This window comes from Vipera ursinii (genome assembly GCF_947247035.1).
Source record: "Vipera ursinii genome assembly, chromosome: 11".
NCBI classification, from domain to species: domain Eukaryota; kingdom Metazoa; phylum Chordata; class Lepidosauria; order Squamata; family Viperidae; genus Vipera; species Vipera ursinii.
In genome coordinates this window covers 8,888,043-8,914,490 of record NC_139524.1, presented here as the reverse complement: position 1 = coordinate 8,914,490, position 26,448 = coordinate 8,888,043, and the positions used below count along the sequence as shown (strand labels likewise).

Here is a 26,448-nt window from a genome sequence, read left to right as displayed (position 1 = left end):
TTACACACTCCAGAGCTGACTTCCACAAGTTATAAATCAAACTTTGGGAAGCCAACTTCTATTACGTCAAAGTGTAAGTTCATTCAGCCAAGAATTGCTTGACTATTTTGTAGTCCTGTTTGAAAAATTGAGTTGAACCTAAGAACTTGTGAAACAGAAGGATATGTTCTACCGCCGTATCATGAATAATTCATTTTGGTTGATTGGCAGCGTGCATCTTGTCCTTATCTGTAAATATATTGGAATGAGTAGGCTCAGTGGCCTGATTTAAAAGACTGTTGACATTAATTCCCATTTCATGGAAACTTGAGGCTCTTCATATAATAGCACTTGACTGACAGATACCTTGTCTCATTGATTTCAATGGGATGTAAATTCAGCTAAGTTTGTTTGGATCCATATAAAGAGTATTAGTTTTTAACCTGTAAATGGAATTAATTTGCTTCAATTTTTATTTCTTTACAGCCCACTTACAATGCATTACATAATACAAACTATATACAGCTGGTTTTGGTGGGAGAACATATGGATGCCTGCTAACTGCACATGGGCAGATTTAGAAGATCATAATGGATACATCTTTCCCAAACCACGAATGCTATTTGCCACAATTCCATATGCCTTTGTGATGTTGGTTATCAGGTTCTTTGTTGAAAGGTAAACATTTTCTTTTCTTTTTTAAAGAAATCTTATTTTCCGCTTCAAAAAATTCAAAATAACAATTTCCTACTGTTCCATGCACCTGTGGTATAACTTCCTTAACTACTAGAGGGAAATGGGTTGGATCTGCCATCTGAAAGGTACGTGTTAGCTGGAAATTCTGCTGAAGCTTCGTTCTCCGAGCTTGTGGGTTGGTTCCCAAATGTTTCATTACCAGGCTAGGTAACATCTTCAGCGGAGTTTAGGGGATTGTCTGTGTTGTGTACTGGGTTTGTTGCTTGAGAGAAGAGACGAGGCGAGTAAGTTCAGTCAGGAACATTCTTTATTTGCTTGCAGGAACTGAACTGGGAAACAGGGTTGTGAATCCAGCTATTTATACCCTGGCCTCTAGGTGGCGGCCAATAGGTTTGAAGCAACCTATTGCCGCCCTAGAGGCAGCCAATGGCAGCGCTGGAGACGGATTGTCTGAGAAGCTGGGAGCCATTAGCCAGCTCCCTGCTTAAAGCAACCTTCCAGCATTCAAACCCCACGTGGTACAATCAGTAAAACAAGGCCCAATACATTACAGTCTGTGTCTGTGTTCTTACGCTTATAAGGGCTTCAGGTGTGAGTGTGTCAACAGATACAGATATTCACCACTATTGCAATTCTAATTGTTGTTTTAAACCCTTTGGAGGATGCCCAATTTAAGGAAGGCTCATCTGTCCTGGAACATGGGCTAAGCTATGCTAATGAAGAGATGACACAATGCAACAACCGAGGGATTCTTCCACAACTCCCCATGAGAGAAAGCAAATGGGTTGCTGCCATGAACACAGGAAACCTGTCCTTCAGCCCAAGCAGGCAGCGCTTAATTTTCCTGTGCAATAATACAGCTTAGCCTAATACTGAAATCATTACATTTACAAACTTCCTTTTTTAAAAATTCTTTCAGACATATTGCTCTTCCTCTGGCTGACTATCTGGGCATAAAGAATGTGAGGCGGATCAAACCACAGGATAATCCCACCCTGGAAAAATTTTTCCGGAGGTGCACAAAAAAGCCATCCCAGGTGAGGACTTTTTTATTTTTTAAAAAATTGTCCCATGGGAGATTTTCATGCCCCAAATCACTGCCTGGTTCTGCAGCCCAGGGATGGTGGTGATCCAGCCAACCTTCAGAGCATGAAGAACTCCAGACAACGATAGCTCTCAGAGAGGGGTGTCAGAATTGTAGTTCAGTAACACCAGGAGTTTCCCAATCTTGTTAGCCCCCTGCATGCTTCTTACAAGTTCTCCACTTAGTGTTTCTCAACCCTGAGAAACTTTAAGGGCTGTGGACTTCAGCTTCAGAATTCCCTAGCCAGCCATGCTGTTGAAGACCTCACCTGCTGTCCATCCCATTTGAATGGAATGGAATGGAGTGGAGTGGAGTGGAGTAGAGTAATAAAGAATAGAATAGAATAGAATAGAATAGAATAGAATAGAATAGAATAGAATAGAATAGAATAGAATAGAATAGAATAGAATAGAATAGAATAGAATAGAATAACGAAAGAGTGGAGTGGAGTGGAGTAGAGTAGAGTAATAATAGAATAGAGTAGAGTAATAATAGTGTAGAGTAGGGTAGAGTAATAATAGAATAGAATAGAATAGAATAGAATAGAATAGAATAGAATAGAATAGAATAGAATAGAATAGAATAGAATAGAATAGAATAGAATAGAATAGAATAATGAAAGAGTGGAGTGGAGTGGAGTGGAGTAGAGTAATAATAGAATAGAGTAGAGTAATAATAGTGTAGATTAGAGTAGAGTAGAGTAGAGTAAGAATAGAATAGAATAGAATAGAATAGAATAGAATAGAATAGAATAGAATAGAATAGAATAGAATAGAATAGAATAGAATAGAATAGAATAGAATTGAACTGGCTGAATCCGACCACTGGTTCTGCCCCATTTTATGACCTTACATGCCACAGCTGGTTAAGTGAATCACTGCAGTTGTTAAGTTAGCCACACGGTTGTTAAGTGAATCTGGCTTTCCCATTGACTTTGCTTGTCAGAAGGTTGCAAAAGGGGATCACATCACGCCAGGACACTGCAACCCTCATACTTGTCACGTGACCATGGGGATGCTACAAAGATTGTAAGTGGGGAAAAGAGGTCATAAGTCACTTTTTCACTACCATTGTAACTTTGAATTGTCACTAAACAAAGAGTTGTAAGTCAAGGACTACCTGTATAAAGATTACACCCTGCGAGAGTGCGTGCATGCAGCACATTAATGCCTTTTCAGTACATTCCTGTGCATGAACAAACAGCACACAAAAACGCACTGTTATTATATGCCATCACAACAAAATGGTCTTTTTTCAGGGGTTGTTGCTAGTGTGGGAGCCCCATCCCACAAACACTTCTTCATTGCAACAGAGCAAAGTATTATCTAACAAAGAATACTTAAGAATCACAACTCTTAGTATCACAATCCATCGGTTTATTTAGTATTAGGTAATTCCTTGTGTACTCATTGTTGCTAAGACTAAAGGGAGCTGGGGTGAAAATTTCACACACGTCCAGACTGTTGGGAAATATTCATCCAGTCTATGCATATTTTGCCACAACTTCCCTAGCCTGATTAAAAACCAGATCTTATCTTTCATTTTCAAGGAGTTTGAAGCCCCATTGAAACCAGGGTTATTGGAACTAACAAGCTTACAAGTCTTAGATTGGCATAATTCATTTGCGGGCGCAAGGGGTTGTCCCAGCTTCTGTGAGTTTCCAAGCTCTATGCTGTACGAAGCTGGGCAGTTTTTTACCTGCCTTGCATGATTGCATCACAATTTGAAAACGGGCTGGAACGCAGACTCGTCATCCGCATGTATGAGAATAAAGATATGAAGTGATTTTGATTAGCTCTGCCTTGCTTTATAAACAGGATAGTCTTTAACCTACAACCATTCATTTACTGATTGTTCAAAGTTACGACATCCCTGGGGAAAAAAATTCAGGTACTCGGCAACTGGCATGGACTTATGTCAGTTGCATTGTCCCGTGGTCATTTGATCTCCATTTGCAACCTTCCCAGCTGCTTTCTGACAAGCAAACTCAATGGAGCAAGCCAGATTCATTTAATAACTGCACGAGTCACCTAACAACTGTAGCAAAATGGTCGTAGAATGGGGAACAGCTCACTTAACAAGTGAGCCGTGCAACAACCCTTAACTTTCTTGCCTAGCAATGAACATTTTGGGCTCCTTTAGAGTCGTAACTCGAGGAGGACCTGTGTTCTTTCCACTAAATTTAGCACTGAAGTGGTGTGAAGGGGAGGAGCTATGGAAAGAGATTGTGTTTGGCGTGGATACCTCACTTAGGTGATCCTGACCATTTTGTTTTCTGAAGCATGAGCAAACAAAACTGCTTCTCTGCACAGCTAGGCCGCCACCGCTGCTGCTGCTGAAGATTCTCATATTCTGAACTTTTTAACTGTGGTGGAGTTTCAACACACGGGTGTCATGGGAAGGCTGTTGGTCAATCTGGTTTCTTTCATATATCATTGAATTCCCAACCCTTTGAAGCACAATGAGCCTTGGTGGAGCAGTGGGCTAATGCCTCCTTAAGTAACACCAGCTGCCTGCAATTAGTGCAGGTTCGAGTCCCACCAGGCTCAAGGTTGACTCAGCCTTCCATCCTTCCGAGGTAGGTAAAATGAGGACCCAGATTGTTGGGGGCAATAAGCTGACTTTGTAAAAATGCCGCTTGGGGCCCCCGAAAGCCCTAATGAGCAGGTATATACATAGAATGAAGGCTATTGCTAAGCACATTGATTTGTGCTTTAGATTGTAAGCCGCCATGAGTCTTCGGAGAAGGGTGGGATATAAATGGGATTAAAAAAACAAAAAAAAGAGATGCATCCTGATGCATTTTTCATCGATTAGGAATTATGTTGCAAGATAACAAGGGGAGGAGTCGCAAGGAGGTGCAGCAGCTCTAAAGAGCAGAAGACCCAGAAAAGTGATGCTCTTAACAGAAGGGGACCTTTGAGGTCTTCTACCCAACCCCCTACTTTTAAGCAGGAGTCCCTATACCATTTTAAACAAATGACTGTCCAGGCCTTTCTTAAAAGCATTCCAGTGATGGAGCACCCATAACTTCTGGAGGCAAGGCGTTCCACTGGTTAATTCTCCACACTGTCAGAAAATTCCTCCTTAGTTCCAGGTTGCTTCTCTCCTTGATTAGCTTCTATCCGTTGTTTCTTGTCCTGCCGTCAGGTGCTTTGGAGAATAGCTTGACCCCTATTTCTTTGTGGCAGCCCGCAAATATTGGAACACTGCTGTCATGTCACCCCTAGCCTTTTTTCTGACCTTCCCTGTACATAGTCTCCAGTGGATTAGGCAGTCTCCAGTCTAAGAAAGCTTAAACCATTAGCATTTTTTCATTTGAATATCCATATAGTACTTTTTAAAACAATGATGGGGTCATTTTTAGAACTTTTAGTGTCATGAAACTTTTAATCTAACAAACACATTTGCTCTCTGAGAAGGGTGGACAGTGACCTCCTCCTCCTCATAAAAGCTGCAGTGCTTGTTTTGATAACTTGACTTCCAGCATGCTGATTTCTGCCTCCTTCTTTCTCCAACCTTGCAGTCAGAAACACGTAGTCTAGCTAAAAAGTGTAATTGGACTGTGCACCAGGTGGAAAAATGGTTCAGGCGAAGACGCAACCTAGAAATCCCAACTCTGCATAAAAAATTCAAGGAAGCTTGGTAAGAAAAGAGCCCGCTGTCCTCCATTCTCTGCTTGTAAAAAACAAAAATCTTCTCAGGTAGAAAAATAGCCAGAAATTTGATATTTAGTGGCATTCTGGATATTGGATAACCAGATATTTCCTTTCTTGTCAGTCAACGTAAATAAATAATAATATCAAACAACAACAACAACGTTAACACGGGTCCTTGAGATGGACTTGACAGGTGGATAAAGATGTTAAATCCAGTCTAAACATCTGGCTGATTGTGCAGCCAACTATAATAACAATAATAAACTATTATCCTATTATCCACAAGCCTTGTCTTGCACATTCTCCAGAAACACTGATTACGTTACATTACAGCTTCGATTGCAAAATTGCAGTCACCGTCTTGTCTTTTTAGCCTCCTCCAGCCAATCTTGAATACACTGAAGCTGTAGCTTGAGTTTCCAAATGGATATAGGCCTTTTTTTTTTTTTTACTAAATTCGAATATGATTAGAAATTATTTTTTTCTTCTGTTCTAATGACTTCCATAGCTTGTGCTTCCTCGTGTGTGTGTACAGAAATAATGCCAATTTATTCCTGTAATGAAGTGACATGACAATTTAAAGCTTGGGGGAACCTTTGGTGCTCTCTGAGCTTCGTTGTTTTTTGCAGACATTTCATTCCCCAAACTAGGTAGCATCATCGGTGCCAGTTAGTTAGCTGACTAGCTAGCACTGATGATGCTAGCTAGTTTGAGTAATGAAACCTCTCCAAGAAAACAACCAAGTTCAGAGAGCACCACGGATCCCACATTTCAACCCTGAGCTACCAATACTCTCTGTCAGTACTCTGGCTTATTTTTGCAGTTACACTTAAAAGTGGCTCAAATCACTGTAGTTAATGTAAATAATAAAAATGAGACAAATTAATTTGGGAAGAGAGAGAGATGGGTAAACAGGCAGTACTGCTCTCCTAGCTATGATGAGAAGACTAGACAAGTCTGTTCTATCTTACCATCTTCCTCTGGGTCCATGTGAACTCCTTGGTATTAAAATTCATTTTATTTTTGCAGTTGGCGATGTTTATTCTACAGCACCTCATTTATTGCTGGAATTATATTTCTCTGTGATGTAAGTTAAATATGGGACAGGGAAGGAGGACTCAGGTGGTAAGAGCCTAATCTGAGGTTGTTTTTACAGCAGCTTCCCATGAGTTGTTAAACTTGGGTTAGTATAAAGACAGATGTAATCTGCCCCCAAATAGGATAAGCTAAACTTCTATTGTTATTATCCAGAGAGAGTCATTGGGATAATCAAGAATTTGTAATTTTATGGGGAGGTGGGGTTGTTTCACTTTTGTCTGAAGCATTAAAATTAAGGGAATTAAACCAGACAAGGCATTAAGCAGGAATAGTACACACACATTTGCACTGTCAGAAAATGACCTGGGAGAGAAGACAGTTTTGACCTCCGTGGTCCTATAATTCCATAATTCTTAAAGATATAGATGCCTTCTGGCCCAGCTTGGCTGTCTTTGTGCCATTTTCTTGGCAGTTTTATCGAAACAGTTTACCAACGCTATAATGATTTTGAGGTTAGATAACGTTTTGCATCCTCCCATGACAAACATGCCCGATTCTCAGAGATTGCCTGGATAGGTTCTACAAGCTTTTTGCAGTCAGGTTTTTTTCCAGAAGTGGTTTGCCATTGCCTCCTTCTTAGGGCTGAGAGGATTTGTGCTTCTTAGATTGTAAGCTGTCCTGAGTCTTCGGAGAAGGGTGGGATATAAATGGGATTAAAAAAAAATGACAGGCCCAATATCACCCAATTGGGTTTGTGTCTAAGGCCAGATTGTAATCTCCTGGCTTCTAGCCTGACACCTTAACCACTACATCAAATTGGCTCTTTGGTTTGGTAAAACAGAGAAACAAAATGTTCACTTGAAGCCTAAATTGGCACAGGGCTGGCAGTTTCATTTTTGACTGAGAGAGTTGCATACCATTTAACCCCAATTGGTATCTACGTGTTTGATTCACAAAGTACAGTACTTTGCAGGATCCAATCTGGGTAAGCTTTCAGACTCATGTTACAGCCCATCCTCAGGCAGCTTCTCTCTACTGGAACATGTGAGAAGTTCCATGAGGATGGGCTCCAGCACGAGTCCAAAAGCTTGGAAGATTAAACCTCTGGTCCTGGTAACCGTCCCAGATTAGATCCTGCAACATTATCCTGGGACATGTACATTTGCCTTCATTCAACCAAGTATTTTGTGTATGTTTTTTTTTTCTCAGTTACCCATAAGACTCTTGTCATAGCCATGTCCAATTTGGATCTTCCAAAAATGGAGAAGGGTGAAGATCCTTAGAGTGGGCCAGGAACATGCAAGTCCTAATGCTAGAGTCACAGAGTTGGGGGAGGGCATTAATCCACCTTCAACCAAGGTAGCTTACTAGATGACTTTCAAGCAGTCACTATCTCTCTCTGCCCAACCTACTTCACAGGGGTAGCTGTGAGGAAAAAGGTGCACTACAATCAGAAGGTCTTTGACTTTCAGTTCCATTCTGGGGTGGCCACCATCTTGGGCGAGGCCAATAAGGTTATCCTTATGAGCAGCAAAAAGAAATAATGCCTGGCCCCCAAGTTACCTAGTGAGTTGGTGGCAGAGATGAGATTTGCACTGTTGTCATGTGGGTCAGTTAATGATTTTTTTTCTGTCTCATTCTACATTCCTTCCAGAAATCCTGGTTTTATGACATTTGGCACGTGTGGCTCAACTATCCAAACCATGTGAGTGTCTTACGGGTGCCGGTGCTTCTTGTTCTTTGGAGGTACCACCGTTGACTTTGTGCGAAGAAATAGTCCTACCTTCATTTTTGATGGCACATGAATAGCTGTTTCACCATTCTGGATTGCAGGTTCCAGGAATAAAGGGTTCCCTTAGGGGAAGATGGTAAATGAAGCATTCTCATGTGGTCATGAGAAACTATCGTGACGAAACAAATAAGAATCATCAGACCACAAACAGTGACCTGGCTTCAACATGCATCATTAGGAATGCTATTATTGCTAGTATTATTAGTATACCCTGTATTAGACATATTAAGTTATATTTGGTTCCTTGAGTGATAGATATATAAAAAGGGAGGATGAAAAGCTAATATAGGTAGTACTCAGTTTTACAATGACAGACCTCCCAGGTCCATCTTCACTACAGGTGGAACTCAAAAGGATAAATCTGCTTAGGGACATGGTGGTGCAGTGAATTAGAATGCAGTACAGCAGTGGCTCAGTGGGTTAGGACGCTGAGCTTGTTGATCAGAAGGTCAGCAGTTTGGCAGGTCGAATCCCGAGTGCCGGGTAACAGAGTGAGCGCCTGTTACTCGTCCCAGCTTCTGCCAACCTAGCAGTTTGAAAGCATGTAAAAAATGCAAGTAGAAAAATAGGGACTACTACGGTGGGAAGGTAACAGCGTTCCGTGCGCCTTTGGCGTCTAGTCATGCTGGCCACATGACCACGGAGACGTCCTCGGACAAGCGCTGGCCCTTCGGCTTTGAAACGGAGATGAGCACCGGCTCCTAGAGTCGGAAACGACTAGCACGCATGTGTGGGGGAACCTTTACATTTACCTTTTACTGTAGGCTAACTCACTGCTCACTCCAGGAGTTTGATTCTGAGCAGCTCAAGGTTGACTCAGCCTTCCATCCTTCTGAGGTTGGGGGCAAGATGCTGGCTCTGAAAATCACTTAGAGAGGGCTGTAACGCACTGTGAAGCGATATATACATCTAAGTGCTACTGCTATTGCTAACTGGAACTTAATTGTATAGTCTTGATTCTTCATATCAGATGTGATGAATCAGGACAATGTTTTAAGTTCCAGTTGAGATGATTTATTGCTCATGCCTATATACAAGAATCTAGTCAATTAAAAGTCAGAATTAAACTGGTTCTAGTTAAGAGTTAATCTTCTCTGTATCATTCCAATTTTAGTATATGTGCTGCCGAAGCGAGCACAGGTGCTAGTTAAGAGTTGATGGAATTTGAGAAGGGCTGGATTTGAACCGCTTGTGGGAACATAGTGACTTTGGACTAATTCCTTTCTTGACTCCCCACGCTCTGGTCTTCTTCTACTAGTTATTGCTCCAATACTGGTTCCATCAGAATAGAATAGAATAGAATAGAATAGAATAGAATAGAATAGAATAGAATAGAATAGAATAGAATAGAATAGAATAGAATAGAGAATGGGAATAGAATAGAATAGAATAGAATAGAATAGAATAGAATAGAGAATGGGAATAAGAATAGAATAGAATAGAATAGAATAGAATAGAGAATGGGAATAAGAATAGAATAGAATAGAATAGAATAGAATAGAATAGAATAGAATAGAATAGAATAGAATAGAGAATGGGAATAGAATAGAATAGAATAGAGAATGGGAATAGAATAGAATAGAATAGAATAGAATAGAATAGAATAGAATAGAATAGAATAGAATAGAATAGAATAGAATAGGAGTTCTTTATTAGCCAAGTGTGATTGGACACAAGGAATTTGTCTCCAGTGCATAAACTCGCAGTGTGCATAAGAACAAGAAGTGATAAATCATGATCATAATCACAACAACAAGTAATTGCCTTTTTCTCTTTTCGACTCTCTTTGCAGCCCATGCTCCCCTCCCAATATTGGTACTACATGCTCCAGATGAGCTTTTATTGGTCATTGCTCTTTACTCTGGGGACTGACACTAAACGGAAGGTAAGGAGGCCCATCAACGTCCTCTGCTTAGGAACAGGATGCAAGCCACTCTCAGATCCTGGTTTCCAGGATGCTAGAGAACTGTCAGGAGGACAAATATATGGCATACTGAATCCTTTGTCACTCTAAATTTGATAGCCATTCTTGCTCTGACATTCAGGGTGGCCCAGATTATTTGTAGCATTGAAAGCTGGGCGGCACTAAAAAAAAAAAGCCACAATGAGCTAAGACTTACTCAGACTTACTCAATTATCTTCAAAACAACCTTAGGTCTTTTTCCTTGTTATTCTCTCACGCCTGTAAAGTTGGCTTGCCTCCAAATTAAACTATGCCCCGTTGCCCGTTGCAGCTGTTTCCTTGTAGAATATCTTCAGTACTTCTACTCATGTCTTACTCATCCAAGTGAGGTGCACCACTGCTCACTGTTATTTTTCAGTGAGATTCAGAAAGAACAGGTCTTTATATAGAGAGTATGTGGCTTTGCTAGGGGTGCTCAGTGGTTAAAGATGCCGAGCTTGTTAGCTGGAAAGGCGACAGCTCGGGTTTGAGACCCAAATCCTGCAGGATGGGGTGAGTTTCCGATACTTGCCTCAGTTCCTGCCCATCTAGCAATTTGGAAGCACGCAAATGCAAGTAGATAAATAGGTACCACTTCGGTGGGAAGGTAACAGTATTCTGTGCGCCTCAGTGCATAGTCATGCTGGCCACACAACCACCGAAATGTCTCCAAGCAATACTGAGTGGCTTGGCCAAGAAACAGAGGTGAGCACTGCTCCCTAGAGTCAGGCAAGACTTTACCTTTACCTTTTATGTCCAGAGGTCCCCAACCTCTGATCCATGGACTGGCACTGGTCCATGCCATGCCAGGAACCAGGCCGAACAAACAAGCAAAGCCCCAACCACAGGATGCAGGCATCACATGGAACCACCACCACCTCCAGTCCTTGGAAAAATCTCCGCAGAATGGTCCCTGGTGCCCAAAAGGTTGGGGACCTCTGGAATATAGAATTACAGGGTTGGAAGGTCCTTGGAGGTCTTCTACTCCAACCCCCTACTCAAGCAGGAGACCCTATACCACTCCAGACAAATGGTTGTCCAGCCTCTTCTTGAAGACCTCCAGTGATGGAGCACCCACAATGTCTAGACAAGCAAGTTTCACTGATTAATTGTACTCACGGAAGACATTTCTCCTTAATTCTAGATTGGATCTCCCTTTGATAAGATTCCTTCTGTTATTTCGTGTCCTATCTTCAAGTGCTTTGGAGAATATGTTGAACCCTTTTCTCTGGGACAGTCCCTCAAATATTGGGAGAAGTTGTGTCACCCCTTGTCCTTCTCTAACAACTAGATATACCCACTTCCTCCAACTGCTCATTGTACTGTATATTTTATCCTGCACACACACACAAATCCAATCATCTTTGTTGTTCTTCTCTGAACTCTTTCTGTAATCTAAAAATCCTTTTTGTTTTGTGGTGATCAGAACTGGATGCGGTATTCCAAGTGTGGTCTTACCAGTGCAATCTCTCTCCGCAGAACTGGTCCCTGGTGCCCAAAAAGTTGTGGGTTGCCGTTTTATGGCTTTGAAGCAGTTAAATAGATGAGTTCCTTATTTTCAGCTACTCATCCAGAATCCTTTTGGCCAGACTGGCTTTACCTAAGACAGAGCCATCAATCTCCACCTTCCAAAATCTTCTTGGCTTTAAGAAGTTATCTATTTCTTTTCCTCAGGATTTCATGGCCCATGTGGTGCATCATTTTGCCGCCCTTAGCTTGATGTTCTGTTCCTTTAGTGCCAATTACCTCCGTCTTGGAACAGTGGTGATGATTGTCCACGATTCTGCAGATATCTGGCTAGAGGTAAATCTCCGCATCTGTCTATGCTTGTGTTCAGTTACACGTCAGAATTTCGTTAATATCATTTTTAATTCACTGTGATATCTGAAGGAGTTCTAAAGGAACCCTCAGCCTGAATGATGAGCTGTCCCATCAAGGCCTGACCTTAAATATTGGTTCATTGGACCCAGAAAAAAACATACCTGGTGGTCTTCCCTCCAAGAAGAAACTAAGGCCTAACCCAGCTCAATCCCCCCACCGCCCCCCAAGAACAGACAAGGCTGTCTCTCAATGTTGCTACCAACTTTGGAACCAGTTCTACAAGGAGTGCAGAATTATTAGGCAAGTTGTATTTTTGAGGATTAATTTTATTATTGAACAACAACCATGTTCTCAATGAACCCAAAAAACTCATTAATATCAAAGCTGAATATTTTTGGAAGTAGTTTTTAGTTTGTTTTTAGTTATAGCTATTTTAGGGGGATATCTGTGTGTGCAGGTGACTATTACTGTGCATAATTATTAGGCAACTTAACAAAAAACAAATATATACCCATTTCAATTATTTATTTTTACCAGTGAAACCAATATAACATCTCAACATTCACAAATATACATTTCTGACATTCAAAAACATAACAAAAACAAATCAGTGACCAATATAGCCACCTTTCTTTGCAAGGACACTCAAAAGCCTGCCATCCATGGATTCTGTCAGTGTTTTGATCTGTTCACCATCAACATTGCGTGCAGCAGCAACCACAGCCTCCCAGACACTGTTCAGAGAGGTGTACTGTTTTCCCTCCTTGTAAATCTCACATTTGATGATGGACCACAGGTTCTAAATGGGGTTCAGATCAGGTGAACAAGGAGGCCATGTCATTAGATTTCCTTCTTTTATACCCTTTCTTGCCAGCCACGCTGTGGAGTACTTGGACGCGTGTGATGGAGCATTGTCCTGCATGAAAATCATGTTTTTCTTGAAGGATGCAGACTTCTTCCTGTACCACTGCTTGAAGAAGGTGTCTTCCAGAAACTGGCAGTAGGACTGGGAGTTGAGCTTGACTCCATCCTCAACCCGAAAAGGCCCCACAAGCTCATCTTTGATGATACCAGCCCAAACCAGTACTCCACCTCCACCTTGCTGGCGTCTGAGTCGGACTGGAGCTCTCTGCCCTTTACCAATCCAGCCATGGGCCCATCCATCTGGCCCATCAAGACTCACTCTCATTTCATCAGTCCATAAAACCTTAGAAAAATCAGTCTTGAGATATTTCTTGGCCCAGTCTTGACGTTTCAGCTTGTGTGTCTTGTTCAGTGGTGGTCGTCTTTCAGCCTTTCTTACCTTGGCCATGTCTCTGAGTATTGCACACCTTGTGCTTTTGGGCACTCCAGTGATGTTGCAGCTCTGAAATATGGCCAAACTGGTGGCAAGTGGCATCTTGGCAGCTGCACGCTTGACTTTTGTCAGTTCATGGGCAGTTATTTTGCGCCTTGGTTTCTCCACACGCTTCTTGCGACCCTGTTGACTATTTTGAATGAAACGCTTGATTGTTCGATGATCACGCTTCAGAAGCTTTGCAATTTTAAGAGTGCTGCATCCCTCTGCAAGATATCTCACTATTTTTGACTTTTCTGAGCCTGTCAAGTCCTTCTTTTGACCCATTTTGCCAAAGGAAAGGAAGTTGCCTAATAATTATGCACACCTGATACAGGGTGTTGATGTCATTAGACCACACCTCTTCTCATTACAGAGATGCACATCACCTAATATGCTTAATTGGTAGTAGGCTTTCGAGCCTATACAGCTTGGAGTAAGACAACATGCATAAAGAGGATGATGTGGTCAAAATACTCATTTGCCTAATAATTCTGCACTCCCTGTACATATCTTCAAGACTCTGTCCTAAACTATTTTTGTCAGAGGGAAGCAGTGTTACATCTTATAGGCCTTATAACTGAAATATAAATATTGTACCTTTTGTCTGGGACAGCTACCAACTAGTAATGTTTCTGGACCAAGTGTCCAATGTTAACATTGGGTAGATTTTCCCCCTCAAAGGTATCTCTTCCTAAAGTTACAAAGATGTAAAAACAATGTATTCCTCTTTGATTAGGGTTGAAGGGGAGTGTATACAGGTAGTCCTTGAACTCACGACCACAGTTGAACCCAACATTTCTGTTGTTAAGTGAGACATCTGTTAAGTGAGTTTTGCTTCATTTTACAACCTTTCTTGCCACAGTTGTCAAGTGAATCACTGCAGTCATTAACTTAGAAACACAGTTGTGAAGTGAACCTGGCCTCCCCATTGACTTTGCTTGTCAGATGGCTGCAAAAGGGGATCCCAGGACACTGCAACCGTCGTAAATATGAGTCAGTTGCCAAGCGTCTGAATTTCGATCACGTGACCCCGGGAAATGTTGCAAAGGTTGTAACTGTGAAAAACGGTCATCTTCAATAAATGTAAAATATTGAAATATATTATGCTATAAACACACACACACACACACACACACACACACACACAGAGAGAGAGAGAGAGAGAGAGAGAGAGAGAGAGAGAGATACAGGTAGTCCTCGACTTTCAAGAGTTTATTTAGTGACAGTTCAAAGTTACAATGGCACTGTGCCGTTGTAACTTTGAGCTGTCACTAAATGAACTCTTGAAAGTCGAGGACTACCTGTATCTCTCTCTCTCTCTCTCTCTCTCTCTCTCTCTCTCTCTCTGTGTGTGTGTGTGTGTGTGTGTGTGTGTATAGCATAATATATTTCAATATTTTACATTTATTGAAGACATTGTTACAGAGTAAAAATAATAAAAAATTTAAACAAAAGAAAAGAAGAGAAGACCCATAAGTACAGAAATAAAGAAATGAAAGCAGAGAAAAAGAAACAGCCACAGCTGTTATAAAGGCATTTATATTTTATCCTGAGAAGGAAATGTCACTTCCAGAACTCACTAAGCATTTTTTTTTCTCCAACCAGTTACAGCTGATGGTTTTTCAGGAGATGATCTCAAGGTGGTAACTTCTCCAAATTGTTCAATTTCAGGCTGCAAAGTTGTTTAACTACGCTCGCTGGGATAATACCTGCGGTGGTCTGTTTCTCATTTTCGCAGTTGTGTTCTTTATCACACGGCTCATTCTCTTTCCATTTTGGTAAGTTTTGTTCTGGACTGTTTGGCTTGAGAAATCTGATCTCTGGATGCTACACCTGTTCTTAGCAAGCACCCAAGAAACAAATGAACTCTAGATATTTTTTTAGGCTGGATGCCAAACATATTCATAACCTATATGAATATTTATGCTTAAATTTAGGCTAGGAGAAATAGCAGCTAAAAATCCAACTGTTTTTTTCCCCTCTTGTTTTCCTAACAGGATTTTACGGGCCTCACTATATTATCCTGTGTTTTATACCCAGACACTTGTCCTAGCATATTTTGTATACAATGGGCAGCTATTGGTCCTCCAAGGTCTTCACCTCTATTGGGCCTATTTAGTTTTCAAGATTCTGAAGAAATTCATTTTTGTGAAGGTAAGGATGGACAGTACACTAGATATTTAAATGCATCGCTTTCTTAGTAGCCTTCCTGCAAAGGGCCTCTGAGTAGCGAAATGTTATGCGCAAAGAAGTGAAAAAAAGGTTACTGCTATTTCAAAACTGGAAATCACAAAAACTGGGTAATCAAGTTGAGCTGGTGAACTCTGAATATATTGGATTTCAAAACTCCCTGCTCTCTCAGGCTACAGGAGGAGAAAACAGAGATCCCCAAAGTGCTTTTTCAAAAGGCAACTGGGCTTTGTTTTTCCTTGAAGACGTTTCGCTCCTCATTCAGCTTCTTGGATGAGAAGCGAAATGCCTTCAAAGAAAAACAAAAGTCAAGCTGCCTTTTGAAAAAGCACCTTTGGGACAACTGTGACCTGGATGACAGAGAATCTCCACAGAGAAAACAGAGATGGACGCCATGTTGGGAAACATGAATGCAGCCTGTGTTGAGCCACCTAAATTCAGAATCGGGCTGCTACCTATGTGCTAGGATTGAGAAAAGGATGAGTTAAAGAATTGACTTTTCTTTCATAAGCACGTAACTCCTTATATTCTTAGTTTAAATGACAGTTTTACGAGCAATGGTTTTATGACTTCCAATGAAGAACATAGCTACAAACCACAACTATGGTGTCAAATCTTCCAAGGCCAAACATTTAAGTTTGAATTCAAGAAGTGAGCAGAAGATCACCTTTCCCTGGGCCAACCCAGCATCTTGCATCTTGGGTGTTGTTTATTCTACAACCAGTTACCCTTTCCAGGTGCTCAGGATTCCTATACCAGCTTGGGCTAAAATAGGCAATGATAAGGTAAGCAGTGTGTGGTCTATGCATGCTTTATCAGAGGTATTCAATCTTGGATGTTTGATGTGAGGACAGCTGTGTCCTTGTGAAAAATCAACTGGAATCTCTGGATCAACCCAAATTACCTGCTAATGAATAGTTTCGAAATGTACTGTCCAGTCATCTCCTCTGGAAATACAATTCATTCTCTAAATGGGTTATTGATTGTCTTGATTCTGAAAATCGTTTTTCTTCACAATCAAGTTTTCCCTCTACTGCTTCCCCCCAGTAGATGGAAGACCAACCTTTTAATCATCCTAAAAAAACAACAACTAACACTACTAGCCTAATGTAACTGGTAGGACTTTCAATATCAATCTTGACTTGATTTGATGGAAGAATAGGTTTCCACACTGGGGTGGCTGATCGTCTTAAATTCTTTTTCTCCCTCTCCTGATTTGAATGTCACTGATATTCAGAGATCCAACAGATTTCTCAGATCGTTTCCTTTACGACACTGATCACTTTCTTTGGATTGCATTCTCATTAAATTCAAGGTGGAGTGGGCAATGCTGATCTTGGTCTTGACAAACCAGATCTCAGGTGCTTCGACAGGAGCATGTTTAGTAGATGGTAAAGGAAAACGCTACTTTTTAAAATAGATTCTATTGCTTAAATTTCTGTGAAGCACACAGGAAGAAAACAAGTGGTCGCCATGGCAATGCATGTGCCAAGGATTGATGAATTGATGACATTGTCAGATGTCAGTGCCATTTTGTTTACATGGGCCATTCACAACTTTACCTCTTGTTTTAACTTTCCTGTATTTCAGCTTTGCTAATTATGGATGTATTTTGCTATTCACTTTTTTCCCCAAACAAAACATCTGTTAATATGCTAGATCCCCTGAGGCATCCCAGTTCCAGACTCAAGAATGGGTCTTTCCAATCTATTTTCACTTAGCCAGAATAATGTTTCCACCAACTGCAAGCCAACTGTTTCCAGCAGACACATGAGTAATGCCCCCTCCCCAAAATCACAGTTCTTTCTCTGCTGTTTGCTTCCAACTTCAGAACATACAAATTAATAGCGGTAATGGGTCTCTGTGAAATTGTCTGCTTTTTTTTCTTAGACACCATGTAAATTCTTGTTATCTCCACATCTCATGACAGTTACTTTTTATAAGTGAACTGAAGATCTGAAGTCAAACTATTTGCAACCCTCTTTTGGGAACCTTGTTCTATTACACACACAGCGAAAAAGCTTTGTAACCTCTAATTTGAATCTGCAAAATCAAATGGAGAAAACGTTCTTGGATTTAAGGAAAAGACACGTCAGGATTCAGCATTTTTTTCTCTGTGGTGGGGGAATCTTGAGTGCCTCTAAATAGCAGTAGCCCTTTGACTTGTATGCCAGTTCATAGTTCTTTACTGCACTCTCTAAGAGGTTGACGGGGTCAGCCTATTGCCCCCAACAATCTGGGTCCTCATTTTACCAACCTTGGAAGGATGGGAGGCTGAGTCAACCTTGAGCTGGTCAGGATTGAACTCTGGGTTGTGGGCAGAGTTTGCCTGCAATACTGCATTCTAACGACTGCAGCACCAGAGCTCCTAAAGAAGTAGCATATGAGAGAGAGGGAGGGGCTGATGTCTGTTCCTTGGCTATTTTTCTTCATGAACAAATTATCTTTGTTCAAAGGGTGCGTAATCACTCACCAATAACTGGAAAAAGTATAGACCTTATTTTTTTATGTTACAATTTGATCCGCATTTTGGGAAGACTAGAACAGTTCATAACACACTTGCTGTCACTATCTCAACCCCATTTTGTATATTATTTAATATCTAGTGTCCTCTTCCCTTTCCTCCCCAGTATTTTGGCCCAAACCCCATCAAATCAGTTTCCAAACCAGGTCTCGAAACAGTGTCGAACCGAGTAGAGTTTCTCTCAGAAAATGTTTTTTGAGAATCTCTGTGACACTCTAATTTCCTCCTACATCTGGGTGGCTTTTTTATTTTATTTTATTTGGGGAAGATGGTGTCACTTCCTCTTAGCTAGCCAAGGATTTAAACAAGTGGAATGTTCCTGTAAGCGTCTAGAATTCAATTTTTTTTCCCCTGCCTTTTTTACTTAGGCAAAAAAAGGTTAGGTTTTGGGCAACTTCCCTTTAGAGTGGGTCTCCTGCATAGCTAGTTGGCGAAGGCTGGAATTAGCATAGCAATTAGATGTAGAGTATTAAATGTTAACTTTGAAGTTAACTTTTAATTAACTTAACATTTAAGTTCCATTCAGATTTAAATGTTTGGCAGGGAGAGAACTTTTACCAGACAGAGTAGACCTGGGCCTTTTACAGCCGTGTGACTGCCCGTGTCCTGCCTGCCTGAGGTCAATCGGAAATTAGAAATCAAATGTAAATACCTCAAGTGTACACCGTGCACACAATGCAACTGCACTGCTTTTATTTTGTACGTGACTGCTTATTTTCGATTTACATTTGTGTGTTCCTATATGCCTCTCACAGCCCTGTTAGTCTGGCCATCCATAGCAATCCCAGTTTTTCATATGACCCCTTGGGCAAATTGATTGCCCACCCTAGAAAAGAGCATCATTTCTCAATCAAAGGCGAAACAAAAGGCTTTCCTATGTATCCCAAAGGTGCTTTTTCAAAAGGCAACTGGACTTTGTTTTTTCCTTGAAGATATTTTGCTTCTCCTCCAGGAAGCTTTTTTAGTTCTGACCAAGCTTCTCGGATGACGAGAGAAATGTCTGCAAGGAAAACCAACTCCATTTGCCTTTTCAAAAAGGACTTTTGGGACAACCAAGACCTGGATGACCAAAAATCTCCATAGACACTTTCCTATATTGTACAGGTAGCCCTCGCTTTACAAACATTTGTTTAGTGACCGTTTAAAGTTACAAGGGCATTGAAAAAAGTGGCCTATAACTGTTTTTCATACTTATGACTGTTGCAGCATCCCCATGGTCACAGGATCAGAATTTGGGTGGTTGGCAACTTGCATGTATTTATGATATTTAGGATACAGCCATGTATCATACCTTGTTCTGTACCAGCCTGCTACCGGCCCTGCAGAAAAGGCAACCCCTTTATAAATGGCAAGAGGCTAGAATGACGTCTGCCAAATTTATTACTACAAAAAACAAACAAGACACGTACCAAGATACAGGAGCTTTGAAACACTATCTGAGCGGTTGCTTTCAGCAAACCAGCCCTCCCCACACATTCCCTTTATAAAGAGTTCAGGGCGTGGCCTCTCTCTGCCTCCTTCCGAGAAGCCCCACAGCCTTCCTCTGTTTACTCCTACTTGACTGCCTCCTGCGTCGGGCGTCCTTGAACAGGGCCAGCTGTGGGTCATCTTCATCCACACTGTCAGGCTCACACAGCTGGGTCTCCATGGTGACCAAGTGGGAGGGGCCTGGCTGAGGGCTATCATCATCAAGATCTTCAACCCCCTCAGCAAGGTCTTCAACACCCCCCTCCTCCTCTGAGTCGTCCGACCCAACTGCCGAACCCACAGGCTGACCCTGAATCACAACATACCTGTCTGAAATGGTTCTCCTGCTTCAGCAGGAGATTGGACTAGAAGACCGCCAAGGTCCCTTCCAGCTCTATTCTGATTATTACTATTCTTGATCATTGCACAGTCAGCCAGATGTTCAGACTGGATTTGGCATTTTTGTCTACCTATCGAGTCCTTACCAAGGACCTGGGATAGGCAGATGTGGATGTTTGATGGTGTTACAGATATTGTCACAGGACGGAAGTTGTTTCCAGTAAAGCCGCCTTTTGCAATTGACTGATGGCGAATTTGTCAGTGCCGATGATGGTGTTCAAGTGGTGCTCCAGTTGTTTGGGGATTGCACCCAAGGCGCCTATGACTATTGGTGCTACCTTTGCTTGCTTCTGCCACAGGCATTCTATTTCTATTTGTAGGTCTTAGCATTTTGTTATCCTCTCCAGTTCTTTCTCTCCTATTCCGCTGTCTTCAGGCACTGCCACATCCATGATCCAGACTTTTTTGTCTTTCTTATCGACAATTGTTAAGACTAGGGTGTTATGTGGCAGGTGCTCATCTGTTTGAATTCTGAAGTCCCAGAGCAATTTAACTTCTTCATTTTCTATGACTTTTTCTATTTTATGGTCCCACCAGTTCTTGTTTGCAGGCAAATGATATTTCTTGCAGATCTTCCAATGCACCATTGTTGCTACTTTGTTATGCCGTTGTTTGTAGTCAGTCTGGGTGATCTTCTACAAACAACATTATTATTGTTGTTGTTATCATTATTACTAGTAGTATTTTCTTTCAACAAACTGGAGGGAGGTACTGAATGTGGTGCTTTCTTATCGCATCCCTGTCATGCTGAACTTCAGCTGTGTATAGATTTGTTTCACATTTGTATTTTATCCTTATAAGTGCTGACAAACAAAAGCATTGGGAAAGCCAATTTCATTTAACAACCGTATTACTAACTTATCCACTGCAGTGATTCACTTAACTGTGGTGAGAAAGCTGGCACAATGGGGCAAAACTCACTTTTGGAAATGTTGGGGTCAGTTGTGACCATAAGTCAAGGACTACCTGCCAGATCCACCAACTATGAAAAAGTCCTGAAGTAGTGGGGATTTATTCTAGACCACGGGTGTCAAACTCGCCATGTCACGTGACTTGTGGCAACGTATTGCAACTTTTTTTTGCATTGCTGGAGCCAGGGTGGGCACAGCCTCTGCATGATGCAACTGGCCCGCCGGCCAGCAGTTTGACACCCTTGTTCTAGACTCATCTGGGGCGTTTCTCCAAAGAGGGCAGCTGTGGAATGAACTAAGCCACGTTTTACAAGAATGCACTTTCTGGCAAAGGAGAACCTAGTTTGAATTTGCCAACCAAGTTTCCATATAGAAGCAACGTTTATTAATAACTGGGATGTGGGCCCCTTCCAATGTCCAGGTTTAATCACAGATTAAGTGTTTGGTTGCTAAAAATCGCTTAGCTGACAGCAGTAGATGAGAAGGAAGCGAGGTTAAATTGCAAACCGAAATGGATAATTCAGTAAGATTGCTGGTCCTTGTAGTCAGGGCGGTCTAGAAAACAAACTGCATCGTGAATGATCTTTCAGAATAGATGAATATACACAGAGGAAAGTTTCAAAGAAAGGATTAGAGGAAAATGCAAGCCTACAGTTTTTCTTTGAATCCCTCCAATTACAGTACTCAGCAGGATGCAGTAAATCTTATTATCTAAATTGTTTTGGATTGGTTTTGGTTAGCTTTGAGATGGTCAAATTCTCATAGCAAGAAACCCCTTCAGCTTGACTCACAGCATCATTTTAGGGTTAACAAAGGCATTTAAAACAATGCTTAGAAGTCTTGGGATGGTGTCCTTTGTTTTTACTGCCAAAGAATGGATTCATAATTGGATTCACTCAGAAAACAGTGGGACTTCGGGATTCACACTTGATCACCTGGGCTTTTGACATGAGTCCAGAGATTTGTGCCCAGGAGAACTTATTGAATTTCAATAACCCAGTTAGCAGAATGAAGGAAGTCTGCAACCAGTATTAAAAACTGTTTACTTACAGTCATTATATCTCCACTGGATTCAGCCAAACAATTATGAAGCAAACCTGAAAAGAAGCACTGTGCTTTGGCAAGATGCGGTGGCTCAGTGGGTTAGTACGCTGAGCTTGTCGATCGGAAGGTCGGCAGTTTGGCGGGTCGAATCCCAAGTGCCGCGTAGCAGAGTGAGCGCCTGTTACTCGTCCCAGCTTCTGCCAACCTAGCAGTTCGAAAGCATGTAAAAATGCAAGTAGAAAAATAGGGACCACTACGGTGGGAACGTAACAGTGTTCCGTGCGCCTTTGGTGTCTAGTCATGCCGGCCACATGACCACGGAGACGTCCTCGGACAAGCGCTGGCTCTTCGGCTTTGAAACGGAGATGAGCACCGGCCCCTAGAGTCGGAAACGACTAGCACGCATGTGCGGGGGAACCTTTACCTTTACCTTTTTAAGGAATGATAATATTGGAGGCTTGTTTTGGTTTCAGAAAAGGCGCGGACATGCCAGGACTTAGATTTGAGAAAGGCAAATTAATGTGGTTTGTTTGGGTAGAAAAGTAAAAGGCATCCGCCTTTCATTTCTTCGTGCAGGATCACTCCCAATCAAGATTACTTGCTGTTTTGTCATTTACAGACAGTCCTTGACTTTCAACTGTTTGGCTTAGTGCCCATTGAAAGTTACAAGAGCACTGAAAAAGGTGACTTATGACCATGTTTCACACTTACAACCGTTGCAGCATCTCCAGGGCCACATGATCAAAATTCAGACGCTTGGCAACTGACTCATATTTATGATGGTTGTAGTGTCCCGGGATGTGTGTGTGTGTGTGTGTGTGTGTGTGTGTGTCTTTCTGGGATCCCCTTTTGCAACCTTCTGATAACCAAAGTCAACGGGGAAGTTAGATTCACTTAACAACCATGTTACTAACTTAACAACTGCAGTGACTTAACACAGGGGTCTTCAAACTTGGCCCTTTTATGACTTGTGGACTTCAACACCCAGAATTCCTCAGCCTGCGTGCCTGGCTGAGGAATTCTGGAAGTTGAAGTCCACAAGTCATAAAAGGGCCAAGTTTGAAAACCCCCAACTTAACAATTGTGACAAGAAAGGTCGTAAAATGGGGCAGATGTCTCATTTAGCAACAGACCTTTTGGGCTCACTTGTCATAAGTCGAGAACTATCTGTGTTCTATAGAGGGCCTATAATTTTATATACACTTCCTTTGGAGTAATACCCATTCTAACTCGGGGAAACTCACTTTTGAGTTAAACTCTATAGGAAAGGGCTGGCTATTTTAGCTGATTATATTAACAATGTGGATGGAGTTACACGGATGCCCCTGGAATGATTTGGTAACAATAATTTACAGATAGGTTGGAGTAATATTTTCATTGCTCAATAGTTCCTTTAAGTTTCCAATTGCTGAGTTGGCTCATCAGTCTGATCCCTGAGAATTTAGAAATCTCCCAATCTTTGTAATTTGGCAAAACCCACAGCTATTAAAGTTGTTTTCCTTAAGAGACAAATTTCCCCGACATCAATATTCTGTCTTTAATGGAAATTCTCAACAGACATATTCACCAATGTCAAAACTGCAGATCCACAATGGTTTATGGGAATTGTGATCTAATAGATTTGGAGAACACCAGACTGGGAAAAATTGCTTTCAATCAAAGTAGGCTATAAATGAGCATCCCATGATAAATATTCTCAAAATGAACCAAACTATGATAGGGCAATGATGGCTGTCATACGGTACTAATACACATAAATAGAACTGTTGCTAATCACTGCACAAATCGTTTATTAATGGGCCAGCTGAATGTTATCCTCAAGATTTACATGTAACCATCTGTTTATATGTTGAAATGAACAAATGCTGACTTTTAAATTAGATGTACATACATGGAATAATTAACAGGATAACAAAATAACAGAGTTGGAAGGGATCCTGGAGGTCTTCTAGTCCAATCCGCCTGCTCAGGCAGGAAACCCTATACCGTTACAGACAAATGATTGTCCAATCTCTTCTTAAATAACCTCCAGTGTTGGAGCACCCACAACTTCTGGAGGCAAGCTGTTCTGTTGGTTAATTGTCCTCCCTGTGAGGAAATTTCACCTTAGTTCTAGGTTGCTTCTCTCCTTGATTTGTTTCCATCCATTGCTTCTTGTCCTGCCTTCAGGTGTTTTGGAGAATAGCTTGAGCCCCCCTTCTTTGTGGCAGACCCTCAAATATTGGAACACTGTTACCATGTCACCCCTCGTCCTTCTCTTCATTCTATTATTCTATTATCTTTTTAGCCAAACAATATATATTCATTTGATGCAGAACTGGTTGGGCTCCTTAATATGCTTAATGCCATATGGCAAAATTTCACATATGTTTCAACAGAGCAATTATGCATATACCTTTCCCTTTGATAGTCCAAAAGCAAAAGTCAGCATAAAGTTCAATATAAAAAGCACTCAGAGACTATTCAAAGAGCCATCCCCACAACGACACATCATCAAGAGCTTGATCAACAAGGCAACCTTAAAACCTGCTGACCCAACCCTGGAACATAAGCCAGGTTTCCATCAAAATATTTCCGCTCTCTGTAGGAGGCACATATATTATTTTTTGATTCGTGGAGGGCTTTCCCCCCCCCCTCTCTGTAAAATGCTAACAACGGTCGTCATGGAGCCCCAGAAGAACTTGTTGCCTTATGTTCAGGGCAAAGGGAAATTCTACCCAGGAAGTCCTAGGGGTGATTTGGCCAACATGATACCTCATCAATTGTTTGTGTGCAGAAAGATGCTTTTCCTTTCCTTTATCTGATCGTCTGCCAAGTTTATCTTTCAATATTTACACTATAGATTGTTTGTTTGGATACACTTCTGCATATAGCTTCGGAAAAGAAAACTCCAGGAAGTCTGTGCTGTGTGGCCAAAGCTGATGGAGTTTATGTTTTCATTTTCTGTTCTAGCTTTGCTCCGTTTTCATCAAACCGAAGCGTACTGAGCTGAAAATGGGCAATCCCAAACTTGCATGGTTTCTGAAGTTTGATGCCTACCTACAGTACCAATAAAGGAGAATATTACTAGCTCAGGGTTGAAATGGAGGGGGTCCTTGATGCTCTCTGAGCTTGCTTGGTTTCTTGCAGACGTTTCATTACCCAACTAGGTAACATCAAAGTGCTAGAAGGAAGTGGGGTTTGCAGAGATGGGGAGAAGGAGGAAGAGGAGGTGGAAGTAGACTGTAGGGTCCTTGGTGCTCTCTGAGCTTGTTGGTCTTGCAGATGTTTCATTACCCAACTAGGTAACATCATCGGTGCTAGAAGGGAGTGGGGTTTGTGGAGAGGAAAAAGAGAGGACAACAACTGTGGGGTCCTTGGTGCTCTCTGAGCTTAATGGTTTTCTTCCAGATATTTCATTACCCAACTAGGTAGCATCATCAGTGCTGATATGTTACCTAGTTTGGGTAATGAAACATCTGCAAGAAAATAACCAAGCTCAGAGAGCACCAAGGACAGACCGCTCAGTCCCAAACCTGGCTAGACTACTATCCTAAGAGTAGTGTGATATGGCCTTTTGAGCATATATATGAAGAGGCAGATCTAAGAATAATTTAAGATGTATTTATTTACTTATTAAGAAAATGTACCGGTATATGGCTGCGCAACTCAAGAGAACTCTGGGTGGTTTACAAAAATAAAATCCCAAATCAAACCCAACAAACACACACACACCCCCGCCAAAGATCCAATGAAAATGTGTTCTTGTTGTGCAAGAATATTTTGTGTCGCTGTCAAAGTAACATTCTTCCAAGCTAAAGGTTTAACTTGCATTGTACTATTTTAGTATAAAAAGTAACTAAACAATTCATAAACCTCTGCAAAGTTGGTGTAAGATATATGTGTATATGATTGCTCTAGGGCCAGTTCTATGCTTAGGCAACATAAACAATCCCCCTAGAGCATCAAATTTTAGGGAGTGCCACAAATGGAAAAGATGCCCATAACGACTATAAAATCTTATAATCTTTTCTCATTGCTTTGGAACTTCTATGTACACTTTTCAAAAACACTTACCCATAAGTCGGTTGAATGGTACTGAAACTTATCCCAACTTCACATATGGTCCTGATCCTTTGTGTCTGATGATCAAAAACTGCCGGCTTACACTTCTTCTGAACGTCACATTTTTTTCTCTCCTTGTTTGATGTGACACCAAGCAATTCACATAGTGCACAGTTGACTCTTCTTAACGCTCTTGATGTTCTCTCTTCCTAGAATGTTAAAGATGAACGGAGTGATGAAGAAGAAGAAGACAACTCTCTCAGCGATACGGAAGGGGAATGTATGAAGAATGGAATGAAGAATGGACTAAATAATCCTCTCCTAAATAACAATAATATTAATTAATGCCCAGCCAGTACCGTCTCGCGTCATTACCTGCTGTATCATAAACCCAACCCACCAAATAAGACTTTTTGCATCCACATCTAAACCAAAGTCCATGATTGGTTTTATTGCAGATCAGTAGACTTAGCAGAGAACTTGAAAAAAGAGCCTCTTTTGTAATATGCAGTCTGGGGG

General features: G+C 41.4%; 1 protein-coding gene across 1 annotated transcript; it reads left to right on the top strand.

The window, feature by feature from the left end:
- Positions 1-475: 475 nt before the first annotated feature.
- CERS3 (ceramide synthase 3) lies at positions 476-26,274 on the top strand (the record flags this gene model as incomplete). Its single annotated transcript, XM_083371381.1, has 10 exons — positions 476-657; positions 1,595-1,712; positions 5,286-5,404; positions 6,448-6,505; positions 8,111-8,161; positions 10,041-10,133; positions 11,865-11,993; positions 15,022-15,128; positions 15,348-15,504; positions 26,143-26,274. The coding sequence occupies 10 exons, from the start codon at positions 476-478 to the stop codon at positions 26,272-26,274; spliced, it is 1,146 nt and encodes a 381-aa protein (XP_083227507.1).
- Between the last annotated feature and the right edge of the window lie 174 nt (positions 26,275-26,448).